Source organism: Symphalangus syndactylus, chromosome 2 (genome assembly GCF_028878055.3).
Source record: "Symphalangus syndactylus isolate Jambi chromosome 2, NHGRI_mSymSyn1-v2.1_pri, whole genome shotgun sequence".
Lineage (NCBI taxonomy): Eukaryota > Metazoa > Chordata > Mammalia > Primates > Hylobatidae > Symphalangus > Symphalangus syndactylus.
In genome coordinates, this window is record NC_072424.2 from 23,185,728 (window position 1) to 23,207,096 (window position 21,369).

A 21,369-nucleotide genomic window follows, 5' to 3' on the forward strand; every position below is an offset into this window, starting at 1 on the left:
TTTATTATTTAAAAAAGTAAAATAAAAATCAACCAGAGAACCCTAGAGGTTTTATGTTTCACAGTTTTCATTTATTACTGTTTGGACAGCCAACTGATATCAGTTACACAGTTTCATTGTGGTTAAGTCATTTTGTGGCAATACTGGAGAATTTCTACATATTTAGGATAAGGTGGTAATAAAATGGGCTTATAAAAAGGTCATTCTGATTTACAAATGTTAAGCTACTAAATGAGCTAGCAGATTGTTTACTGTCACTGGATTCCAAATTACCAAATTTTTGCCATAGAAATACAAAAATTATATTAACTTAAATGGGGAAGGCAATGTAATGACCATTGAGTCCAATTTCTCAACGGATATAAGGATTTTAAGGTCCAGAGAGATTAAGAGACTTGTCAAAAATCACACATTTAGTAAATGACAGAACTAAAATGAGAATCTAATTCTTCTCACTTTCCTTGTTCTCCTTGATAGAAATATGGGGCTAGCCTCTCTATCATTTCAGTTCCATCTTTTTAAAAGAAGAGCCATTCCTTATCTGATCTCTGGAAAAAGAAAAGAAGGCAGGATGACACAAAAGGGTATCTGATGTCTTATCTCAGCACCCTTCCTTTACCTACTCCCATGTCCCTTAAAAATATTAAACAAGAAAGGAAAAACAGATATGATTGACAAATCGAAGTGTATTCTATGGCAGACAAGAGATGCATAAAATCCAATACCATTAAGTATCAATGATAATTTTCAAAAAGAATACCAGAATATGAGGATAGTATGACTGATATACGTGACCCTCTAAAAATTGGAAATGTGCTTCTTTTACCCATTAATGACTACTGCAGAGTGTCCAAATCTGTTGACATCTCTATGAAGATTTGGTTTTGGTAGTATTTTCCATTCATCACAAGCTAGAAAAAAGAAAACAGAAAAACGAAAAATGAAATAAAAGAATAAACTAAGACAAATGATATAAAAACGTCATTGGCCGAATTAAAGATATACTATGCACAAGCAGGAAGCAAAAAAAAAAAAAATTCTCATTAACTTTCCATGACCTACAATTTAGTATAATTACTCAACTAACATTATTCCTTAAATAAAAATAACTCTTGCCTAGAATTCTCACAAATAATTTTAAGCATATGAGAACAAGAAAATGAAAAGAATGAACTTAGAGGTATTTTATATTGGAAGATAATTTCGAAGATATATATTTATTAAATATTCCAGGTAAAACTTATGAATGTCAGTATAGGGCACACCTATTTGAAAGTTAAATACTAAATCAAATATGACATGTATGCATACAAAAGTCAATGGCATATACAATGTTCACTGAAAGAATACCTAAAAATATAATCATCAGGATAAAACATTTAAATCACTTTAATGATTTGAATTCTCAAAAGAAAAGCTTTTTTATGTAGAAGGGAATTATTTTAACTGCAAAACTTCTAGATAAAAAATGAGTATCATAAATAATCTATGAACTACATAAAAACTATGGGAAGTGGTTAAGAAAAATGTGTATTATTTCAATATAAACTCAGAATTGACATATATACTAACATAAATTTGAGATTTAAAATAATTCATCATTCAGTGACTAGGAACATTCTCAATACAGTGTTTTAGATTTCAACTTCTTAGAAATGTCATATTTATAAAGGCATGCCTTGGTATTTCATAAAAGCATATAGATATAACAAGATTTTTTAAAACAAATTAATTTTGTTTAGGTAAAAGCCTTTATGGAACAAGAAAATAATCTTAAGTACAGTTAGTTGTAAAAGTTAAAGTAATGAATTACTTGTTTTCTTATTTAAGTAATTACATCTATAACAATAATAAAATAAATTTGGTTTCAACTCAATATTTTATTAATGAACATCAAAAAATTATAAAAACCAAAACTGTAAGTTTAGAAAATGATGCTGAACACCAACATGGCACATGTATACATATGTAACAAACGTGCACGTTGTGCACATGAACCCTAGAACTTAAAGTATAATTTAAAAAAAAAAAAAGAAAATGATGCTGAAAGACTGACAATAATAAAATACATGTTGACTTGTATATGCTAAGGTATAATCCAGGAAACACAAATCTCCCCCGAAAAAGTGTACTCATTATGTTTGTATAATCTGTCTTTTTAGTCCACATGGTATATCTGCCTATTAAATATTCTCAAAAGAGAGTGTAAAGGTATAGAAACCTAACCTAACTTTATTTAACACAGTGTTTTCCCAATGTTTTGTCCAAAGAAGCACTTTTCATATAATGCCTATTAAGATCCTCAAGAGTCAATGCTCTGAAGATCACATTTAGAAAATATTATTATAGAGGCCTATGATAAAGATTAAGACTGCCAATTTTACATGTTAGAGTTAATTTAATAAATGTACATTATATGTTTGTAGCACTATTAGGTTGGTGCAAAAGAAATTATATAAAGTATAAATTGTATACTTCTATAAATTAAGTACAGATAAAAGTTCCAAAGTGTTTTCATCGCATATCTTAAAATGGTCTTTATAAGAATCCAGTGAAATTGATTGAGCAGGTATTACCCTATGTTAGAAATGAAGAATCAGACCTATGCGAAGGTAAATAACTTGTATGAGGTCCATTTGATTAACGGATCATATAGTAATTCTGTGTTTAATTTTTTAAGAAACTGCCATTCTGTTTTCCATAGTAGCTGGACCATTTTACATTTTTACCAGTAATGCAAAAGGGTTCATATGTCTCCACATCCTCGTCAACCCTTGTTATCTTCTGTTCTTTTATCATCGCCATCCTAATGAGTATGAATTAGTATATCATTGTGGTTTTGACTTGCATTCCCTAATGATTAGTGATGTTGAGCATCTTTTCATGTGCTTATTGGACATTTGTATATCTTTGGAAAAATGTCAATTCAACAGCTCATTTAAATTTATAGATACAAGTGGTACTGTGTGCTCATTGTAACCATGTTAGAGTTTTCCATGTTATGACTATACAAAATATTTACCCATTAAGCTGTTAATAATTAGCCTTTTTTAAGATTTTTTCCTATTACAAGTCATGTTGGTATATTCACTGTTATATGTATCTTGTGCATAGTTTGAATGTTTCTCTAGATTTCCAAGAGGTATAAGAAAAGACACAACTTCGATTTTACTAGATTTTCCCAATTTGCTCCCCAAAGTAGTTGTGTTGACTCACATTAGCAGTGTACAACAGTTCCTCTTATTTTATATTCTCTACAACATGTAGTTCTATCAGACTTTAAATTTTTACCAATCTGCTGAATGGCTTGATTTTACATTTTTCCAGTTACTGGTGAGTCAACTTATTTCCACATGTATAGGTTATTTGTTTTAGTCTTCTATGAAATCACTGTTTAAGACTTGCACATTTTTCTATTTGCTTTTTGCCTTTTTCTTAATAATTTAAAGAATTCTTGATTAAATACTCTGGATACTAATCCTTTGCTGGCTATATGTATTACCATATATTCTTCCATGCTACAGCATCTTTTTTTCACTTAGTTTATGAAATCTTGTTTTACAGAAAGTTGGTCTTATCTTTAGGTCACCTTATGATCTGTGCTTGTTTATTCAGTAAACTGAGATTTTAAAAATAATCTCTAATTTTCTAGTAAAGGTTTTTCAGTTGGCTTTTACTATTTTGGTCTTCAATCTTTTTGGAACGTCTTTTTGTATATCTGGTAAACATCAAACTTAATTTTTCCCATATACGATATTTTCCAGATATTTTCAAGTATATGTCAATGCACTAATTTTCCCAATTTTTGAACATTTATCCTTGAACCGCTAACTTGCGCATCATTTAATTTCTGTACTGTTATAGTTTGCTTTTATTTTATCATTTTTAAATATATACGTGTGTGAAGCTCAAAAGTCCAATATTTCTACAAGGCTTATCAAAAAAAAAAAAAAAATCCACTGCCCCCTATCTTCCCAAAACATATTCCAGAATCACGGAGGTAAGCACTTTTAATTCTAAATAAACAGCTATAAAGAGTTTGTTTTTGTTTTTGTTTTTTGTATTTTCATCTGTTCTAAACAGCATGCCTAGTTCCCAGTTTCAGATAATATGCCTGACTTCCTTCTTCAGACAGTGAAGATTAAGCTCTTACACAGACTTACACACACATACTTCCTCTCCCTCCGTTCTCTATACATTTATAATTTTGTTTGGAGCAATATTCAGATTCTTATTTCTTTTTTAGAGATGGGGAATTGCTATATTGCTTAGGCTGGACTAAATTAATTCCTGGGCTCAAGCAATCCTCCTGCCTCAGCCTCCAAAGTTTCTGGAATTATAGGTGCACACCACCACACTCAGCTAATGTTCAGTTTTTATTATCTGTGATAGTATATATCTGTGATATTATTCACAGATAAGCCAGGTAGCACACTACATTTTTATTCTTAAATAACTTACTTTTCTCCACAAATTATATTTTCACTTTTTTGCTTAATTTTCTGTATATATTTCTCCCCCAACCCTTTGCCAGATGTGTACATTTCTTCTCACTGTCTTCTAATACATGAAGTTATCTGGCAATTTCATTTACTTTGTAAAGACATCCCTCCTGAAACTCCATCTTTCTTCTCCAATCTGAACTTACTGCTCTCTAGGCCTATTACATCATCATAAGGATTCCCTCGATATTTCTCCTTTGTTATATATTCCGTTTCTTAGATTTCATCCATTTATTTAATCTCATACTTCAATAGGAGATATAATCCTAAAGTTTCTAAATAAAGTGTACATTGGAGGTATATTTTTGAGAATCTGCAATTCTAAAAAATACTTTTATTTCACTCTAACACTTTTAGTATGATTTGATTGGTGTAATTTAGAATTCTAACATGGAAAGCATTTTCAGATATTGGAGGTATTAGTCCACTCTCCTGGCTTCTCGTATTGCTTTTGTAAGGCACTATACTATCGAGTCTCATGATTTATTTGTCCTATTTCTTTTCTCTCTCTAGAAGTTTTTAGGTTCTTTTTGTCTTTTTGTAATGAGCTTTGCTGTGAGTCTTTTGTATTCATTTTTCTAGGGCTCAGTAGGCTCTTTTATTCTTAAAATTTGTGTACTTCAATCCCAAACATATTTTTTGAATTACTCACTTGATAATTTCCTTCCTGTCTAAAATGTTATGTTCTTGGCTTTTTCAATTCTATTACTGAGATACAAAGTTTTCTGGAATAGTCATCTTAAATTTCTCATTTTTTACCCTATTTTCCATTTGTCCATTATTCATAATACTTTATTGAGATTCTTCACTTTATCTCCAAATCATTGATTTGTTTTCCTAATTTTAATTTCCAAGAGCCCATTTTTTTCTTTTCTGAATTAACTATTTTTATTAAAATCTCACATTTTGCTTCACAAATGTAACATCTTCTGTCCATAAAGACTTAATTTATAATCTCCTCTGTGGATTATCTCTATTTCCTCTAATTTCTTATTTTTTCCTACTTGTTTGACATTTTGGTCAAATTTAGTAACTTTTTGTAATTGTCAAAATAATAACTGGCTGCAAATTTAAGAGTGAGGCACCACAAGAGTCATTGGGAATTTAGTGCTTAAGAAGGACATGTTGACCTCTGGGATTCTGATCAGGTGGAACCATTTCAGTTAGAGACCTCCAAATGTCAGTATTTCTACATGCTTTCTCTTAGGCTGGTCAGATTCCTTCAGATAATTTTCCAGTCTCCTGCCTGGAAACCATAAATCGGACTAACAGCATTTTAGGAAGACCCTAAGTGGATGAAGGTAGCTAGAGGGTTTCACTCTTAAGTATGTATACTTTCATTTAATCCCACTGTTTACAAAATAGTGCTTATGCTCTCAGTCATGTTCTGGTTTTCTTTTGTTTTGTTTTTAAAGTACACAAGTCCTGCAGATGAGAAACATTACAGCACAGTAATAGTAATGTAATTATACATGAAGGCAATTAATTTAGACAAATAATAATAAAACATAATTCTACTTCTAGAAGTTATTTGCCTTTTAATACGTGTAGTGGTAGGAAGTGACAGCTTTATTACTATCTCCAAGACATCATCTTCAATTATACCAAAAGTTTAAAAAAGAATTACATACAATATTTTTGATAGACATTTGTGCTGTTCAACAAAATATTTCAGTTCCTTTCCTTCTGGCACAAAATTATACTCTTACAATCCCTAGAAGTTGAATGTATCAATGTAATGCAAGCTACTGGAATACCTGTGTTTCTGGCTGGAGGCATTTGATTAGCAATGAAAGCCTATGTCTTCTGTCAGCCTGGGTCCCTAAATAATGACAAAAAAAAAATCTGGAGGGGCGTTCCAAGATGGCCGAATAGGAACATCTCCAGTCTGCAGCTCCCAGCGTAATTGATGCAGAAGATGGGTGATTTCTGCACTTCCAATTGAGGTACCTGGTTCATCTCATTGGGACTAGTTGGACAGTGGGTGCAGCCCACAGAGGGCGAGTAAAGCAGGGTGGGGCGTTGCCTCACCCGGGAAGCACAAGGGGTTGGGGGATTTCCCTTTCCTAGCCAAGGGAAGCTGTGACAGACTGCCTGGAAAAATGGGACACTCCTGCCCAAATACTGCACTTTTCCCAAGGTTTTAGCAATCAGCAGACAGGGAGATTCTCTCCAGTGCCCGGCTCAGCAGGTACCACACCCACGGAGCCTTGCTCACTGCTAGCATGGCAGTCTGAGATCGAACTGCGAGGTGGCAGCCTGGCTGGGGGAGGGGCATCCGCCATTGCTGAGGCTTGACTAGGTAAAAAAAAGCAGCCAGGAAGCTTGAACTGGACGGAGCCCACCAGAGCTCACCAAGGCCTACTGTCTCTAGACTCCACCTCTGTGGGCAGGGCATACCTGAACAAAAGGAAGCAGACAACTTCTGCAGACTTAAAAGTCCCTGTCTGACAGCTCTGAAGAGGGTAGTGGTTCTCCCAGCATGGTGTTTGAGCTCTGAGAACAAACAGACTGCCTCCTCAAGTGGGTCCCTGACCCCCGTGTAGCCTAACTGGGAGACACCTCCCAGTAGGGGCCAACTGACACCTCATATAGGCAGTTGTCCCCTGGGATGAAGCTTCCAGAGGAAGGATCAGGCAGTAATATTTGCTGTTCTGCAGCCTCCACTGGTGATACCCAGGCAAACAGGGTCTGGAGTGAACCTCCAGCAAACTCCAACAAACTTGCAGTTGAGGGACCTGACTGTTAGAAGGAAAACTAACAAACAGAAAGGAATAGCAGCAACATCAACAAAAGGTCATCTAGACCAAAACCCCATCTGTAGGTCACCAAAATCAAAGACCAAAGGTAGATAAAACCACAAAGATGGGGAGAAACCAGAGCAGAAAAGGTGAAAATTCTAAAAATCTGAGTGCCTCTTCTCCTCCAAAGAATCGCAGCTCCTCGCCAGCAATGGAACAAAGCTGGATGGAGAATGACTTTGACAAGTTAACAGAAGTAGACTTCAGAAGGTAGGTAATAACAAACTTCTCCAAGCTAAAGGAGGATGTTCGAACCCATCACAAAGAAGCTAAAAACCTTGAAAAAAGATTAGACGAATGGCTAACTAGGATAAACAGTGTAGAGAAGACCTTAAATGACCTGATGGAGCTAAAAACCATGACAGGAGAACTTCATGACGCATGCACAAGCTTCAATAGCTGATTCAATCAAGTAGAAGAAAGGGTATCAGTGATTGAAGATCAAATTAATGAAATAAAGCGAGAAGACAAAGTCAGAGAAAAAACAGACTAAAAAGAAACAAACAAAGCCTCCAAGAAGTATGGGACTATGTGAAAAGACCAAATCTACATTTGATTGATTGGTGTACATGCAAGTGATGGGGAGAATGGAACCAAGTTGGAAAACACTCTTCAGGATATTATCCAGGAGAACTTCCCCAACCTAGCAAGGCAGGATGACATTCAGATTCAGGAAATACAGAGAACAACACAAAGATACTCCTCAAGAAGAGCAACCCCAAGACACATAATTGTCAGATTCACCAAGGTTGAAATGATGGAAAAAGTGTTAAGGGCAGCCAGAGAGAAAGGTCCAGTTACCCACAAAGGGAAGCCCGTCAAATTAACAGCAGATCTCTTAGCAGAAACCCTACAAGCCAGAAGAGAGTAGGGGCCAAAATTCAACATTCTTAAAGAAAAGAATTTTCAACCCAGAATTTCATATCCAGCCAAACTAACCTTCATAAGTGAAGGAGAAATAAAATCCCTTACAGACAAGCAAATACTGAGAGATTTTGTCACCACCAGGCCTGCCTTACAAAAGCTCCTGAAGGAAGCGCTAAACATGGAAAGAAACAACCGGTACTAGCCACTGCAAAAACATGTCAAATTATAAAGACCATAGATGCTACGAAGAAACTGCATAAATTAACAGGCAAAATAACCAGAAAACATCATAATGACAGGATCAAATTCACACACAACAATATTAACCTTAAATGGAAATGGGCTAAAGGCCCCAATTAAAAGACAAAGTCAAGACCCATCAGTGTGCTGTATTCAGGAGATCCATCTCACGTGCAAAGACGCACATAGGCTCAAAATAAAGGGATGGAGGAAGATCTACCAAGCAAATGGAAAGCAAAAAAAAAAGCAGGGGTTGCAGTCCTAGTCTCTGATAAAACAGACTTTAAACCAACAAAGATCAAAAGAGACAAAGAAGGCCAATACATAACAGTAAAGGGATCAATTCAACAAGAAGAACTAACTATGCTAAATATATATGCACCCAATACAGGAGCACCCAGATTGATAAAGCCAGCCCTTAGAGACCTACAAACAGACTTAGACTCCCAAACAATAACAATGGGAGACTTTAACACCCCACTGTCAATATTAGAGAGATCAATGAGACAGGTTAACAAGGATATCCAGGACTTGAACTCAGCTCTGCAACAAGCAAACCTAAAAGACATCTACAGAACTCTCCACCCCAAATCAACAGAATATACATTCTTCTCAGCACCACATCGCACTTATTCTAAAGTTGACCACATAATTAGAAATAAAGCACTACTTAGTAAATGTAAAAGAACAGAAGGCACAAAAAAACTGTCTCTCAGAACACAGTGCAATCAAATTAGAACTCAGGATTAAGAAACTCACTCAATACCGCACAACTACATGGAAACTGAACTTGCTCCTGAATGACTATTGGGTAAATAACTAAATGAAGGCAGAAAGATGTTCTTTGAAACCAATGAGAACAAAGACACAATGTACCAGAATCTCTGGGACACATTTAAAGCAGTGTGTAGAGGGAAATTTATAGCACTAAATGCCCACAAGAGAAAGCAGGAAAGGTCTAAAATCGACACCCAACATCACAAATAAGAGAACTAGAGAAGCAAGAACAAACACATTCAAAAGCTAGCAGAAGGCAAGAAATAACTAAGATCAGAACAGAAGTGAAAGAGATAGAGACACAAAAAACCCTTCAAAAACTCAATGAATCCCAGAACTGTGTTTTTGAAAAGATTAACAAAATTGATAGACCGATAGCAAGACTAACAAAGAAGAAAAGAGAGAAGAATCAAATAGATGCAATAAAAATGATAAAGGGGATATCACCACCAATCCCAAAGAAATACAAACTACTATCACAGAATAATATAAACACCTCTATGCAAGTAAACTAGAAAATCTAAAAGAAACGGATAAATTCCTGGACACATACACCCTCCCAAGACTAAACCAGGAAGAAGTTGAATCTCTGAATAGACCAATAACAGGCTCTGAAATTGAGGCAATAATTAATAGCCTACCAACCAAAAAAAGTCCAGGACCAGATGGATTCACAGCTGAATTCTACCAGAGGTACAAAGAGGAGCTGGTACCATTCCTTCTGAAACTATTCCAATCAATAGAAAAAGAGGGAATCCTCCCTAACTCATTTTATGAGGCCAGCATCATCCTGATACCAAAGCCTGGTAGAGACACAACAAAAAAAGAGAATTTTAGACCAATATCCCTGATGAATATCGATGTGAAAATCCTCAATAAAATACTGGCAAACCAACTCCATCAGCACATCAAAAAGCTTATCCACCATGATCAAGTGAGCTTTATCCCTGGGATGCAAGGCTGGTTCAACATATGCAAATCAATAAATGTAATCCATCACATAAACAGAACCAATGACAAAAACCACATGATTACCTCAATAGATGCAGAAAAGGCCTTCGACAAATTCAACAGCCCTTCAGGCTAAAAACTCTCAATAACTTCGGTATTGATGGAAGGTATCTCAAAATAATAAGAGCTGTTTATGAAAAACCCACAGCCAGTACCATACTGAATGGGCAAAACCTGGAAGCATTCCCTTTGAAAACTGGCACAAGACAGGGATGCCCTCTCTCACCACTCCTATTCAACATAGTGCTGGAAGTTCTGGCCAGGGCAATTAGGCAGGAGAAAGAAATAAAGGGTATTCGATTAGGAAATGAGGAAGTCAAATTGTCCCTGTTTGCAGATGACATGATTGTATATTTAGAAAACGCCATCATCTCAGCCCAGAATCTCCTTAAGCTAATAAGCAACTTTAGCAAAGTCTCAGGATACAAAATCAATGTGCAAAAATCACAAACATTCCTATACACCATTAACAGACAAACAGAGAGTGAAATCATGAGTGAACTCCCATTCACAATTGCTACAAAGAGAATAAAATACCTAGGAAGCCAACTTACAAGGGATGTGAAGGACCTCTTCAAGGAGAACTACAAACCACTGCTCAACGAAATAAAAGAGGACACAAACAAATGGAAGAATATTCCATGTTCATGGATAGGAAGAATCAATATCATGAAAATGGCCATACTGCCCAAGGTAATTTATAGATTCAATGCCATCCCCATCAAGCTACCAATGACTTTCTTCACAGAATTGGAAAAAACTACTTTAAAGTTCATATGGAACCAAAAAAGAGCCCGCATTGCCAAGACAATCCTAAGCCAACAGAACAAAGCTGGAGGATCATGCCACCTGACTTCAAACTATACTACAAGGCCACAGTAACCAAAACAGCATGGTACTGGTACCAAAACAGAGATATAGACCAATGGAACAGAATAGAACCCTCAGAAATAATACCACACATCTACAAACATCTGATCTTCCACAAACCTGACAAAAACAAGAAAAGGAGAAAGGATTCCCTATTTAATAAATGGTGCTGGGAAAACTGGCTAGCCATATGTAGAAAGCTGAAACTGGATCCCTTCCTTACACCTTATACAAAAATTAATTCAAGATGGATTAAACACTTAAATGTTAGACCTAAAACCATAAAAACCCTAGAAGAAAACCTAGGCAATACCATTCAGGACATAGGCATGGGCAAGGACTTCATGTCTAAAACACCAAAAGCAATGGCAACAAAAGCCAAAATAGACAAATGGAATCTAATTAAACTAAAGAGCTTCTGCACAGCAAAGGAAACTACCATCAGAGTGAACAGGCAACCTACAGAATGGGAGAAAATTTTTGCAATCTACTCATCTGACAAAGGGCTAATATCCAGAATCTAAAAAGAACTCAAACAAATTTACAAGAAAAAAACAAACAACCCCATCAAAAAGTGGGCAAAGGATATGAACAGACACTTCTCAAAAGAAGACATTTATGCAAGCAACAGACACATGAAAAAATGCTCATCATCACTGGTCATCAGAGAAATGCAAATCAAAACCACAATGAGGTACCATCTCACACCAGTTAGAATGGCAATCATTAAAAAGTCAGGAAACAACAGATGTTGGAGAGGATGCAGAGAAATAGGAACGCTTTTACACTGTTGGTGGGAGAGTAAATTAGTTCAACCATTATGAAAGACAGTGTGGTGATTCCTCAAGGATTTAAAACTAGAATTACCATTTGACCCAGCAATCCCATTACTGGGTATATACCCAAAGGATTATAAATCATGCGTATGTTTACTGCAGCACTATTCACAATAGCAAAGACTTGGAACCAACCCATATGTCCATCAATGATAGACTGGGTTAAGAAAATGTGGCACAAATACACCATGGAATACTATGCAGCCATAAAAAAGGATGAGTTCATGTCCTTTGCAGAGACATGGATGAAGCTGGAAACCATCACTCTCAGCAAACTATCACAAGGACAGAAAACCAAACACCACATGTTCTCACTCATAGGTGGGAATTGAACAATGAGATCACTTGGACACAGGGTGGGGAACATCACACAACAGGGCCCGTTGTGGGGTTGGGGGCCTGGGAAGCGATAGCATTAGGAGAAATACCTAATGTAAATGATGAGTTGATGGGTGTTAGGAGAAATACCTAATGTAAATGATGAGTTGATGGGTGCAGCAAACCGACATGGCACATGTATACCTATGTATCAAACCTGCACATTATGCACATGTACTCTAGAACTTAAAGCATAATAATAATAAAAAAAAATCTGCCCTGCCAACCAATGACGAACATGTATAATGGCTGAAAAATAAATTTTTATTTGGTGTTAATCATCTGAAGTTTGGATATCTCTGGTAGACTTGGATATATGCTGCCCAGATCATCATTCAAAAAAAATTTGTTGTCTGGGTTGCTAGCAGTGCTGTCAGTGAAGAGTCACTTGCAAGCTACCTCACAAACTGCCTGAGGAACACAGGCCCATTTCACTCAAGGGCACACCCTTCCTAGAATGACCCATATTGAACGACTGATCAATGTAGTGGTATAAAGGCCTGGCCATTCCAGCCCAACATGGGAGAAGTATGACCAATTATTTTGCCTTCAGTCAATCCTTACAGGGCTGACTAAGGTTATCCATCGAGAATCACAACTCAACTTCTCCCTTTGTCCAATTCTGCTTCATCCCCCTACCTCTTGCAAAGGCATTGATTGTAAGGGTACTCCCAATTAACATCAGGAATACTAAACTCTACCTCAGAGTCTGCTTTTCAGAGGACTCAAACTCTGACTTGTTTCAGGAATGGTATAATAAAGTAAGAAATAAGTTGGAGTTTGAGAGCTGGATCATACATTGCCAGGCTAGCAATGAAAAACTCATCATTGGTGGTAGGTGGAGCACAAATAGCTCTTGGCACAAAGTGGCCATCAAGCAACTGCAAAACTTAAACTAGTGATAAATTAGGAAGGCATGCCAATAGAAGGGAATAGTATAGCAGGAGTCAAGTACTAGATGCTTGAAAAACATGAGGAAGGGTAACTATTAAGATATTAGAGTTGCATGTCTACTGCTTAGCCCCAGTGAGCTCTAGAAAAAGATAATGAAAGGCTGATAAAGCCAGAGGGTCTCCTCAGTACCATATAAAGACACTGCCAATTATAGAAGATCTGTCAACTAAAGAAGGTCAAGCCCCAGAAGAAAAAGGACTCTGACACACAAAATGGGAATATCAGAAGTTGATGCTCCTTAAAATCTTCCCAAATTTTGAACTCCCAAATTTTCCTGAATCATCTGACACTGCAGAAATGATCCACCCTACCCTCCTAAAAGACAGATAGCACTCTGCCTTTGCTTAAACGCAATGTAGAGGCTACTCTCCAGCAAGGCCTGTGGCCCAGGTCAGAATCTGCTCACATCTTCAGTACTGGCCAGAGGGCCTATAACTTGGGGTGGGTATCAACATAACTCATCTAGGTACATGCTGGGACCGCTAAGGAAAGAAAGAGAGTATACCACCAAAGAATCTGTAAGACCTTCACCGGTCGTGGTGGCCCACACCTGTAATCCCAGCACTTTGGGAGGCCGAGGCAGGAGGATCACAAGGTCAAGAGTTAGAGACCAGCCCGGCCAATATAGTGAAACTCCCATCTCTACTAAAAGTACAAAAAAATTAGCCGGGTGTGGTGGCAGGCGCCTGTAGTCCCAGCTACTCAGGAGGCTGAGGCAGGAGAATCGCCTGAACCCGGGAGACGGAGGTTGCAGTGAGCCAAGATCGCACCACTGCACTCCAGCCTGGACGTCAGAGCAAGGCTCTGTCTCAAAACAACAACAACAAAAAACAAACAAACAAACAAGTCTAGACAGCTAGACAGCACATGTTGGCAGGAGGTGGGAGAGTACAAGTGGTACGAGGTTCAGAGGGGAGCTTGATCAAGGGGCCAGAACCTTATGATTGGATTAAGGAGAGTTTACTGATTTGAAAGCCGTCTCCCAAGATGCAGGATTTCCCTGACAAGGATGCCACAAGAGGTGATGTTAACTTGCTATCTGGATGACTCCTAGAAACATGTAAAACATGAAAAATATACCCATGCTAAGTAAGGTCAAAATGCCAGAACTGTCATAGCAAACAGTAAAGGCAGTGATTAAAAGTCTAAAAATGTGCACATGCTGAAGTCGACATACTATGTGATGCCAGAAAACCCACCAGGCCATTTTATCTATGGAAAGGGCCAGAGGATGTGCCAATTACCAAAGCCATGAAGAATATGATGGTGGGAGAGACACTAGCATCACTAAGAATTTCGTGGCTTTCCTCCATAGACCAAAGCCGATGTAGGAGAAACTGTAACAGAACTGAGCCCAGTGATGGGAGACAACAGGAAAACAGCTGGACAAGGTCCAGCTCAAAATGGGTCCACTGGGTCACAGACTCACCCAGTGATCATGTCTTCAGTCGCTGGATATAGAATTGGAATAAACAGACTTAGTAAATGGCACAACACCTACCACATTTGATCTTTGATTCTCACAGTGGAAGCCTCCGGGAGCTTTTATCCCCTGGATAATACAATAAATTTTAAAATACTATCACATTCCAGAGAGAGTGGGTAGAAGCAATTAGTATCACCCTAAAGAATCTAAATAATGCCAGGGTAATGGACCCCATCAAATCTCCATTTAAATCATCAGTTTGGCCCCTGCAAACTAAACAAAGCTTAAAGGATAGAAGACACCTACTACCAAGTAGAACTAAAATTGCAGGTGTCGTGCAAGATGTATATCTTTATTAGAGCAGATTAATATGGCCATGGAGTTGGCAAATGTGTTCTTTGCTAACTATCAAAAAAAGAGGATCAAAAATAGTTTGCATTCACATGGAGGGGAAACTAGTATACCTTCACACTTTTGCCTTAGGATGATATTAATTCCACCCTCTTTTGTCATACATAGTCAGAATACATTTGATCCTGTTGGATATCTTGCAGAACATTACGTTGTTCTACTACATTAACAACATTATGCTAATCGGGCCAGATGGGCAAGAATAATGCAACAGAGACCTTCCTAAGACGTATGCTTCAAAGGGTGGAAAATAAAACCTACAAAGATTCAAAGACTTTGATATTGGTAAAATATTTAGGGGTCCAGGGGACAAGAACATTCTCAGACAGCTCATCTGAATTAAAAGACCAATTATGCATCTTGCAACTCCCATTACAAAGAAGAAACCAAACCATCTGGTAGGCCTCTTTGTGTTCTAAAGGCAGCATATTCCACTCCTATGAATGCTGCTTCAGCCCATATACTGGAAGACATTAAAGGCTGCCAGCTCTTTCCAGCCAGGGTAGGAAATAGCTCTGCTGTCAGTGAAGCCTACCCTGCATGCAACTCTGCAGCTAGGGACATATGACCCAGTACATACTATAGTTATTGGTAGTGTCACTGTTGGAAAAAGTAGTATGTGGAATTTATGGCAAGCCCCAGTGAAAGAATCACAATGCAGTCTTCACGCACATGTCAAAGGCCGTACCATCTGTGGTGGAAAGTTATATACCTCTATTACTGCCATGCCATTGGGTCCAGATAAAAACAGAATGCTTGACCATGGGTAATCAAGTGACTATGTGTTGAGAGTTTGCAATTATGAGCTAGTTCTGTTACCAATAACCCTAAGAATATGAAATGGAAGTGGTACCCATGATCAAGTATGAGCAGGAACACAGGGCACAAGCAATCTGTATAAGTATGTAGCTCAAATCCCTATGTCATCCACCACTGTGGATCAACACTCCTCCCTATGTGCATATGGGGAATACTTTGCAGTCCAGATAACAAGAGGAAGAAAACACAAATATGCCAGCTTGATATGTGGGCATAAATCAAATGCCTTAAAGCTCAATACTAAATAAATATAATGTGTTTACAAGTAGTCTAAACCAATTCTTACACTAAAAAGTCTCTTACATTTTTAATCTGTCTGACTACAATTTATATTTCTTGCAAAGAAGAAAATATATTTCTGGAGCACTTAGGTTATTATCACTTCATAAACAGTTCAAGGCCAAACAAATTAAAGCAAATTCCATAGTTACTGACATCATGAAAATTACAGAAATAATATTCTATACCAACAAAACAGCCACGATGAAAAGAATGAAGACCAAGATAATACACACTCTCTGGAATACAGGCTTAAAAAGAAATAAAATAACATACCTGTTAATGTACTCATTATTTAAGGTACTAAACATTAATTATGAACCATATACTCAATACACATAAGATCAAAAAATTAGAGTTACTGTTCTCTCAAACCCAAACTTGAGCAAACGGTACTATACCATCAAAACTATTTACACATGAGGGATAGATAATTACATTAAAAACTCAAGCTGAAGGGAGACTGATTTATTTTAACAACTATACATTTAAAAATGCAAGTGGAGGCCGGGCGCGGTGGCTCACGCTTGTAATCCCAGCACTTTGGGAGGCCGAGGCGGGCGGATCACGAGGTCAGGAGATCGAGACCACGGTGAAACCCCGTCTCTACTAAAAAATACAAAAAATTAGCCGGGCGCGGTAGCGGGCGCCTGTAGTCCCAGCTACTCGGAGGCTGAGGCAGGAGAATGGCGTGAACCCAGGAGGCGGAGCTTGCAGTGAGCCGAGATTGCGCCACTGCACTCCAGCCCGGGCGACAGAGCGAGACTCTGTCTCAAAAAAAAAAAAAAAAAAAAAAAATGCAAGTGGAAAATGTAAATTCACTGGCTAATTTTTCCATAAATCCTCATGTTTTTTCATAATATACATATGCATATATATAAACATATGTGTGTGTGTGTGTGTGTGTGTATATATACACCTGTATTACTGTAAAGACACTTTAAAAAATCTTTTGGCCAGGCACGGTGGCTCACACATATAATCCCAGCACTTTGGGAGGCCGAGGCAGGCAGATCACCTGAGGTCAGGAGTTCAAGACCAGCCTGGCCAACATGGTGAAATCCCGTCTCTACTGAAAAATACAAAAAAAAATACAAAAATTAGCCAGGGATGGTGGCGGGCGCCTGTAATCTCAGCTACTTGGGAGGCTGAGGCAGGAGAGTCACTTGAACCTGGGAGGCAGAGGTTGCAGTGAGCCAAGGTCATGCCATTGCACTCCATCTCAAAAAAAAAAACTTTTACTGTTTCACTTAAAATGCCAATTTATAAGTTAGTCTTAACTGCAAATTTGAAATAAGACAGAAAGTACACATAGGTTGTATGTAGAAGGCTCATAACAAGATGAATATAAAGAAAAACCTATATTAGCCATTTCAAAACTTATGTAATAGAAAATTACATTTCTGGATGTTGCCAAATATCTTTTCCCACCTGCCCCTGAAATGATGGTACTTAACTGGGGTTTTGTTTTTTGGCTCCCTACTTCAAAACTTCAATATTCTGAAATAAGCACAATTTACTCTAGGTTATCTCATTCTCAGTTAAAAAAAAAACTCATTCATACCCATATCTTCTCTTAGGATTTGTCCCCTGGCATTCATTAAATAAATATTTATTTAGTTTTATACTGTCTGCCAGCCAAAGTAGGTGAAATGATTTTATAGTGTCTTAACATACAATGATATGTCCTGTTGCTTTAGTAGTTTTGAACTAATAAATTATATAGACTCCCAGATAACGAATCACAGTTGAATTCCTAGAATGGATCCTACTTGATCATAGTTTATTAAACTTTTGAAATATGGTTGGATCCTATGTGTTAATCTTTTATTTTAAAATTTTCATTGTGCATTCATGACTTCTTTGTCCTGCCTTCTTCCCCCAAGGGTTAAGACTTTTTAAAACTTTTTTCCTTTTTTACATTTTTTACTGAGAAATAATTGTACATATTAATGGAGTATATAGTGATGCTTCAATACATATAATGTATAGTGATCAGATCAGGGTAATTGGCATATCAATCATCTTGAACATTTATCATTTCTTTGTGTTAGAAATATTCAATATCCTAATTCTAGATATTTGAAACTATACATAATAGTTAACTATAGTCATCTTACACTGGTATAGAACACTACAATGTATTCCTCCTATCTAGCTGTAATTTTGTATTAACAAATCTCTCTGTGTAACCTACCACTTCCCCCTACCCTCCTCAGACTCTAGTATCCTCTGTTCTACTTTTGTCTTCTATGAGATCAACTTTTTTTAATTTCCACATATGAGTGAAAACATACAGTGTTTAACTTTCTGTTCCTGGCTTATTTCGCTTAACATAATGTCTTCCAGTTCCATCCTTGTTGCCACAAATGATAGGACTTCATTCTTTTTATGGCTGAATAGTATTTCAGCATGTATATATACCATATTTTTCAAATTCATTCATCTCTTGTTGGAAACCTAGGTGGTTCCATATCTTGGATGTTGTGAATAGTACTGCAATAAACCTGGAGGTGCAGGTGTCTCTTTAATATACTGATTTTCTTTCCTTTGGATAAATGTCCAGTGGTGGTATTGCTGGATCATATAATAGTTCTATTTGTAGTTTTTGAAGAACTTCCATACTGTTCTCCATAGTGGCTGTACTAGCTTACATTTCCATCAAAAACATTTCCCCATTGTTTCGCATCCTCACCAGCATTTGTTATTTTTTTGTCTTTTTGATAACAGATATCCTAAATGGCGTGAGATGATACTTCATTGTGTTTTGATTTGTATTTCGCTGATGAATACTGATGTTGAGCATGTTGTCATATATTATTGGTTATTTGTATGTCTTCTTTTGAGAAGTATCTGTTGAGATCATTTGCCTATTTTTGTTAAATATTTGCAAAATGGATTGTTTGTTGAAGTTTTTTTTATCATTGAGATTTTTTTAGTTCCTTATATATTCTGGATGCTAATTCCCTGTCAGATGAATAGTTTGCAAATATTTTCTCCCCTTCTGGAGGTTGTCTTTTCACTCTGTTGATTGTCCTTTTCTTTGCAAAAGCTTTTTATTTTTATATGATCCCATTTGTTTACTTTTGCTTTTGTTGCCTGTGCTGTTGTGGCCTTTTTCAGAAAATCTTCTCCAGACCCATGTCTTCAAGGATTTTTCCTGTTTTCTGTTGTTTTATTGTTTTGATCCATTTTTAGTTTAGAGGGGAGGGTCTAGTTTCATACTGCTGCAAATGAATGTCAACTTTTCCCAGCACTATTTATTAAAGAGGCTGCTTTTTCAGAGCATCTTTTTCATTAATCTTTATTCAGTAATTTTTGTATTCAATACAGTCTCTCAAAATGGATACAGACTTGTTAAGAATGAGAGAGATTCATTATCCATTATCCTTTTCTTTCTCCTAGATTTTCTATCTTGAGGTCACTGTTTTCCAATCAACTTATTCGGGAGGGGGACAGGTAGAGTGAAATTCAAATACATCTCAGAAATATGATTAAATCTATTGATAAAAGCTATTTTTGAATGCCGTATTACACTAACAAATTCTTTCCAACTAAAATTCCAATCTTTTCCTGTTAAACCAGGAAAAATAAATATCACAGTGTATAGTGTTAGTATCAAAAGGACTCTGAATGTAGACTTAACTTCAAATTCTGAATACAACATCTTATAGCCTGTGTGAGTTTGGGTTTAACCATGGTAAATCACAGTGTCTTCTTCTATAAATTAAATATACTAATGTACACTACACAGATGTAACAATAATTATATTATAAATCATGTGTGACATGCCAAGCACTACTGAAAACAGATAAATGTTAGTTCATCCTTTCCTCAAAATAAAAGGTTATTTTTTCTTTTACTTATTGGCCTCTTTTTAAAAAAGATTAAACTACTATTTCTTGTATATAATCCCCAAAAAAAGAAAGAGAACACCTTGAGCAAAGGATACAATGAAGCTTAAAACAGTCAACAGTCGGCTAAATTCATTGAAAGAAATGTGTGATGATTCTAAGGATTTTCCTGATCTACAAAGAAATTGTTTCTTTCAGGTGGCCGGGTAAGTGGTACCACTTTCATCAGGAAAGAGCCCTAAGAATTTAACGAAGTGCATAGAGAAATACTGATAAACAGAGAGAGGAACTAATAAAATAACCTCCAGAAAATAAAAATAATTATAAACATGAAAAGCAAGCAGACTGGAGTTTTCATAATTTTGCATGAGTATTCCAAAAAATTAAATAATTAGATGTCTTAATTTGAATATGATTTTGCTATGAAATTATATGCCTTACCAAACTATATCTATTATATATGTATACATATATATCACTCCAAACAGTTGGACAAAATCAGGGATCCTAGGCTTCATTAATTAGTTAAGTGAGTTTTTTTTTTTTTTTAGATGGAGTGTCAGTCTTGCTGCACAGGCTGGAGTGCAATGGCACGATCTCGGCTCACTGCAACCTCCACCTCCAGGGTACAAGCAATTCTCCTGCCTCAGCAACCTGAGTAGCTGGGATTACAGGCATGCACCCCCACATCCAGCTAATTTTTGTATTTTTAGTAGAGATGGGGTTTCTCCATGTTGGTCAGGCTGGTCTCAAACTCCCGACCTCAGGTGATCAGCCTGCTTCAGCCTCCCAAAGTGGTGGGATTACAGGAGTCAGCCACTGCGCCCGGCCAGTTAAGTGATCTTTTAAGAGTACGCAGAACTGCAATTTCACTGTATTATAAAATGGTTAAGAATATACATTAATATATACTACCAATTAAAATATTACTTTCTCAAATACAAAATTACTTTTTAGTTTTTGCCGATTTAGTTTTTAAATAATCACCTACAAAGAAATTAATGTCATAAGTAAACCACTATGTTCAGGGAATTTATTTTGAAAACTTGATTATTCTTTAAATCTCATTTGAAATTTCAGCTATTCTGCTTTCTGCAAGATATAGTTCTTATACAAATCCTATTCCCTACCCATTCTTAAATAATTTAACTCAGGAAATTACATTTTCATGTTTCTATTATCCTCTGTTATCTTTTTGATTAAGAAAAAATATGGTCAGTAAGTTGTTTTGCATCTTGTTTCAGAATTCTGTGTGAATTCTAAATAGAAGGTTATCTTTACTAGAAAGTTCTTGTTAACCTTGAAGAAGGTGTCATGGTGGCTTTCGGAAAGTAATAATAACA

At 36.6% G+C, this 21,369-nt stretch overlaps 1 protein-coding gene across 4 annotated transcripts in view; it reads right to left on the reverse strand.

Moving 5' to 3' along the window:
- ATRNL1 (attractin like 1) overlaps positions 1 to 21,369 on the reverse strand; it is an 861,353-nt gene that overhangs the window by 679,430 nt on the left and 160,554 nt on the right. For all 4 annotated transcript variants that reach the window (XM_055248210.2, XM_055248235.2, XM_055248225.2 and 1 more), the window contains exon 11: positions 827 to 911. In XM_055248210.2, coding sequence (XP_055104185.1) covers positions 827 to 911 — 85 coding nt within the window. The remainder of the gene's footprint in view (positions 1 to 826; positions 912 to 21,369) is intronic.